Source organism: Nipponia nippon, unplaced genomic scaffold (genome assembly GCF_047370975.1).
Source record: "Nipponia nippon isolate SJK-2023a ecotype South Korea unplaced genomic scaffold, ASM4737097v1 scaffold_14, whole genome shotgun sequence".
NCBI lineage: Eukaryota > Metazoa > Chordata > Aves > Pelecaniformes > Threskiornithidae > Nipponia > Nipponia nippon.
Genome location: NW_028262330.1, coordinates 12,299,056 through 12,305,264, shown reverse-complemented (window position 1 = coordinate 12,305,264; position 6,209 = coordinate 12,299,056). Strand labels below are relative to the sequence as shown.

The 6,209-nt window shown below is 52.8% G+C and overlaps 1 protein-coding gene across 1 annotated transcript; it reads left to right on the top strand.

Moving 5' to 3' along the window:
* The first annotated feature begins 245 nt into the window (after nucleotides 1-245).
* CCDC42 (coiled-coil domain containing 42) lies at nucleotides 246-4,543 on the top strand. Its single transcript, XM_009463387.2, has 7 exons — nucleotides 246-322; nucleotides 673-778; nucleotides 904-1,008; nucleotides 1,573-1,770; nucleotides 2,532-2,753; nucleotides 3,818-3,976; nucleotides 4,445-4,543. Exons 1-7 carry the CDS (start codon nucleotides 246-248, stop codon nucleotides 4,541-4,543), a joined length of 966 nt encoding a protein of 321 aa, XP_009461662.1.
* The last annotated feature ends 1,666 nt before the right edge of the window (nucleotides 4,544-6,209 follow it).

Here is a 6,209-nt window from a genome sequence, read left to right as displayed (position 1 = left end):
AGCTGCCCCCAGCAACTGTTCCATGCCAACTGGCCACTAACAGCTGGTGGCCACAGGCACGACCAGGGCAAGGAAGGTCCTGGGAAAGTGGATGTAAGAGGCATCCAGGGGCTCATCGCCTGCCCAGCTGCCTCTCCCATGCACTGCCAAGCCCTCAGGCTTGCAGGGCAGCTCCCATGCTGACTTGGGAGAAGAGCAGTGCCAGAAGGACCTGGCGTCTCTGGGTCCTGCTGGTGGCTGCAGCGATGGCCACCATGGGCGATGAAGACCTGTCAGCCTATTTCCACATGCACTACAGGCAGAACCTCCTGGCCTTGCTCAGGTGAGGGGGCTTCTCCACCTGCCTCCATTCCCTCCATCCTCTGTCTCCTCCATCCCTCCTTCCCCCATCATGGCAAACTCCCATCCCTTCTGTCCACCACTTCAGTCTCCTCTTGTACCTTCTTTCCCCAGCCCTGTTCCTCCCTGTAACACCCCTTTGCTCTCTCAGTGGGATCCCTGCTGGGGAGAGGTGGGATACCGTGCTGCCAGATGGGATCTGTGACAGTGTTGGGTTGCTCTGCCCCGTCACCCCACCCAGTACTGTGTCCACCGGTGATGGGGCAGAGCAACCCAACACCCTGCCAAGGTACCAGACCCAGCGTGTAACCTCAAGGAAAACTTCTGTGGCAGGAAACTCAGACTGACGGAGGAGGACTCCTTGTCTCCATTTATTCGCCTCCAGGAGAAGAAGAAACAAGCCCGACTGATGCAAAAGACTCTGGAGGTGAAGGAAGAGGTGAGAAAGACAGGAGGGTGCTGCGGCATGGTTGGGAGGGCTTATGGTTTTTTGGAGGGCAGCATCGGGCAGGTGACTGGCTCTGGGTGCAAGCAGCCATGTCACACTTGCTCTGGTGCTGCCAGGCCTTCAGAGAGAGGATGAAAGTCATAACCTGCCAGTGGAGGGACCTCCAGGCCAAGGAGGCTCAGCTGAAAACCTACATGGAGAAATCTGGGAAAATTTTAAAGGTACACCTGCCCCTGATAGGCTCGGCTGACATGACCCTGAGCAGCACCACCACATCCTCCCCTCCCTTGGGGGATACAGTCTTGGGCCACCACATCTGTCCAAGCCTCCCTTGAGCCTGGAGGTGTGAGGAATAGGACTGGCAGGGCACGGGGTTTTGTACCACAGATGTGGAAAGCCCTGGTAGAGCTTGGGCGGGAGAGAGCTTGTCCTGTACCAGTGTGATCTCCTGAGGACCCCATACATCCCCCAAGAAGGGTCTCAGCCTGTCCCCACTGTTGACACTCAGGTGTCTTCTAGGGACAGATACCAGTAGGTTTGAAAATCAGAGTGCCATCCCAGGTGGCTGTCTCCAAGACTGAAGGGTCAATGCAAGAGGGACAGCCCTGTTAAACAGGGAGTGAAAATGCTCCCAGGGATGCTCCAGTACTGGTCTCTCCTCTGTGAAGGTATCTCCTCCCGGTGCTGTTGAGTGACCCAGCTCCATCTTCCCTTGCCTTCTTTTCCCTGTGTGTGTGTGTGTGTGTATGTACGTGTGTGTGTATTGGTGGGGGAAACATCACCAGGAAAATGATAAGATGCGAATCCAAGCTCTGAAGAAAGCCAGCAAAGAGAGAGAGAGGAAGATGCAAAAGGAGAGCGAGCTTTTGATAGCTAAGAGGGAACTGGAGGCCCTGAAAATTAAGCACCAGAAATTCTGCAACAAAGTGCAGAAGTACTCCATCTTCAACAAATACCTGGAGGATGTGGTGAAGATCTCACAGGTGAGTTTGGACATGAGAGAGACAGATCATGGCCTCAAGGAAAGCCTTACATGGGTGTTAAACCTAGAGAAGATAAGGCAAGTCCAGGGAAATCATAACACTTGGTCAAACCCAGAGACCTCAGATGGGATGGGAGGAGGTTCCCTGCAACCAGGGTGAGCCAAGGGGACCAGAGTTAGGGGAGGAGAACCAGAAAAGGAGGTGAAGGCTTGAGAAAACCAAAGAAAAACTGTTACAAGGGGGAAAAGCCCAGGGCTGAGGGGAATGGAGACCCCTTTGTGTCACTGTTTCGTGTCACATTGATGGTTTGGGAGAAGTGAAAACCTGCCTAGGAATGGGAACCCAGGCAGTTGTCAAAAAAGCTGTGCCCTCTCTCAAGGATGCCTGGGCATCACTCCATGCATCACTCATACTCCTGCAGTCCCAGCTGCCCCCCTCCCATGTCTAGGTGACTCAGCGCTGGCAGTTGCAGTTGTGCTTTGTGTTTTATCAGAGCACTGCTCACCTGGGGAAGAGGTGCAATATCTCCCCTTGCTTATAGCAGTGACAGCTCTGGGTCTGGCACAGTGGGATGTCATCACACAGGGAATGTGGTGATGCTCACAAACCAACTGGAGCAATAGTCTTCTCAAGAAGGGATGATCTTTCAGCTGGCGGAGGTGGTGTCCCTGGTCAGGGCACAGTGCCAAACAGCATGAGACTTGCAATCGTGATGAGGGGAGGGCAGGGGGATTACTAACACCAGGAGCCCTCTGCTGCAGTTTGAGGAGATCCAGGAAGTCATTTGGCGCTACAAGACACTGGTGAGGATGCACAAGGACCTGCTGCAGTCACAACAGGGGCACAAGGAAATGTCTGAGCAAGCCAAGGTGCTCCTGGACCAGTACATGGCAGAGAAAGAAGCTGAGATCCTGCAGTACAAAAATGAGCTGGTGCAGCTCCAACAACGTTTTGACAAGGCTCAAAGTGACATCCTCCCCTGGGTGAGAAAACGTGAGGTGGGCAGGGGATGAGCTCCAAGGCCTGGCTGTGTCAAGACCAGCTTATGGCTCATCCCTAAGCTACGGGGTCATAGCAAGGCCCAGTAGCAGCCTTTGTGATTGGAGGAGATGCCTAATTTTGTCCCTCCCAGGGGTTGTAGAATGACAGACCAGGTCTGGAGCAGGTTACATCAGGGATTAAGACAAGGCCCTCACAAAGCCATCATGATCTTTCAATTCTTGCTTGAACTCATAGTCAAAAGAGATCAGCTAACCAGGCTTTGGGGAGGTCTGCCTTGGCACAAAACCCCTGCATACTCCACCACGTGCCCGTTGGGTTTGGCTAGCCTGATCATACTCATTTCCGTTCACCATTCCTTGCAGCAGCATCCCTGTAATGGGGCTTCAGTGTCATGTCTTGTGGTCTCTGTTCATGGCTCAGGCCTCAGAGTGAAGTGGGTTTTGCTGATTTTTATTATTTGTTTTCATGCTTTGCACAGCATCTGCCCACCAGGGCTCACCCCTTCTCCTCCCTCCTTACCAGTCTAAAAGCGACCAGACTGGTGGTAAACTGGGCTGTAGTGAGGCACACCAATGTACACATTGCCAGCTCTCTGGCCTCTGCTCCCTTTGCATCACCCCGAGGGGGCCTTGCCAAATTCCCTTATTGGATACTCCAGGCTCCAGGAGTTGGGTCCCATCAGGCAAAGCTGGAAAGCACCTGGTCTAGGAGGGTGGCAGTGGGATGCGCTGCTCCCAGGGTATCAGCTAGCCCTGCTGTGGGGAGTGCAACTGGGGCCTGCAGGGAGGACCCACCAGAGTGAGGATTGCAGGAGCTGGCAGAGAGATGCGGAAGTTCCTGCGGCAAGGGGCAGCTGTGGTGGTTCCTGGATCTGCTTCCACCACACCAAGCTGAACCACCTCCAGCACAGCCCTGGGCAAGGACAGGTTCTTCCTAACAAAACAGATGAGTGTGGAAGTTAGGGTCTGCAAGCCAGGGTCTCCAGTGCTGAAGCAGCATCTTTTCTGGGGCATGTCCCCATGCTGCATGTCTCCTCTCCTCTCAGGAGGCTCGCTGGGCCAACATCCAGAACACGAATACCGAGAAAACACTGAAGCTGGGGACCATCAAGATGGCCATCCTCAACCTCTTCCAGTGCATGAGCATGCAGCTGAAAGCAAACGTGAATGTGCCGGTGGATGACAGCCACAGACAGCTGAACATGGTAGAGCTAACCAGATCCCTTCTCCCTGCCCAGAAAGAGGAGCAGTAATGACCCTCAGCTGCCCAAACGGAGGGGAGAGCCCAGGGAAATCAATGTGCCCAACAGACACCTTCCTTTTCACCTGAGCTCTCTTTTGGGCAGAGGGAATGGGCAGAGGACACCAGGCAAACCTGTCTTGTCCAAGGAGGTGGAGCAGGGTGTGCAGGCAGAAGGAGTGGGAGACAGGCAGGCTGGGGCAGGGGATGGAGATCAACCCATGGCCAAGGTTTGGTTTCTTTCGCCCTTGCCCTGAACTCAGACTCACCCACAAAAGCCCGTTCTGCTGGTGCAGATCCAGCAAGGCAAATGCCTTATCCTCCTGCTCAGTTTGGTTGGTGAAATTTGCCCTCCAAAAGGGCCAAGAAGCCGCCCTCTGCCTCCTGTTCCCATCCCTGCTCTGAGCTCTGCCACCTCTCTTCCCCACCCTAGATTCAGCAGTTTATCCAAGACCTCACAGACATCTCTATGGAGGTGAAACAGAAGGACATGCAGAACCGTCAGCGAGCATCTATACCGACGGAGCTATAAGGGACATGCCACCATGACCTTCTCTGCCAGCAAAGGCTCAGCGGGGTGGGAAGGCAAAGAGGAGGACAGAGGGCCCTACAGATATTGTAGACTCCACCGTAGGTTACACCAGTGGTTTCATACCTTTCTGGCTCTTCTGTCCTGCACAGTTGCTGACTATTTTTATACAATTAAAAATAACCAAATATTTTAAGGTGACTCTTAATTTCCTGGGAGGATGGGAAACATCAGAGCAGCTCCATCCCACAGCTTCACCCCAGATGCCATTGGGGTGCCTTCTCTGGCAGGTGGAATTCTGGTTGCACGAGACAGTGTCGCAGCAAAGCGTGCAAGACAGGGAGAGCAGGCTGGGACAGGAATATAGTCTCAAATAGGGATTAGTACTAGTGTTCACATTTGGACATCCCACTCAGCCTAAGCTCTGAGATTTTTTGAAAGGGATGTCACAACGGGGTGGGGGGACTGTGCTTCAGGAGAGCTTCAGAGCTTTTCCACCACCATACCCAGCACATCTGTGGATGTGGATTTCTCTGCACAGCCATGTGCTATGTACTAAAACTCACCTTCCCCCTCAAGCTGTCAGGGAAAGTGTGGAGAATGGATATAGGTGAGGGATGACCCAGCCAAAGCTATTGCAGCGAGCATTTAGTTGTTCATTGTGAGTGCTAACATGATGAATACAAAACAAGAGGACTAAAAATGGCTCTGGAGACGCGCTGGGGAGTTCAGGCCAGGCTCAGAGTCTTTTGGGGAGGACCTTTCAATGGACCAAGGACCCAATGACATAAGCTTACAGGTTTTGAGGCAAGAGACCATTGATCACATGCTCTTGCTTCTGTCTCTCCAGTAGTTACTCCTGTCCTGAGCCAGTGGATTCAGCTAATGCATCCTCCAGAAAAGTCTGAGTCCGGTTGGTCCATGTTTATAACACCTGGGGGTTGCTCAGGCACCTGACCCCTTCCTTCGAGAGTGAGGAAGGCAGAGATTAACCCCCTCCCTTCCCCAAATCTGTGCTTTCATGAGCGACAAGGAAAAGAGATGCACCCCAGAGCTGGCGCTGGCTGCTTGTTTGGACAGCAGAGGAAGGACGAGTTCAGGGCGGGAACACTTGGTGCAGAGGCTGAACAGAGGAGGCTCCCTCTGTCTTTGCTGTTGCTTTCTCTGCAAGCTTGAATTCATAGGAATAAACTCAATTAGAATCACAGTACCTTAGGAGAGGGCTCAGGAAGAACTCATCCAGGAAACCCAATTTCCCTCAAGTCTCTGAGCTCAGACCCATGTTGGGCCATTGAAGCTTAGTGAGTTACCATCCATCAGCAGAAAATGACCCCTTGCAGTGTCCTCACTGTGATGCTAGTGCAGAAGAAAACACAATAGTGGAAGCCGCCGTTGCAGAGGCAAGGGCAGTAATTGCTTCTCAGCTGCTCTATGTGGAAGAAGAGCTCATTTCTTTCTGAAACCTTGACATGCAAATGCAGTGTGGGCCATGACATGCCCCGTGTTCTTCTGAATAGATCCCCAGAGCAGTGGGAGGTGAGTGGCAGTTTGCATTTCAGCTGGCAAGGAAAAGAAAAAGCTGTTGCAACTTTATGCAGCCACCATGTGCCTACACTTTAATGATTATATTATCTTCATTTTGTAAAGCAGGGATAATAACTGTCAGGGA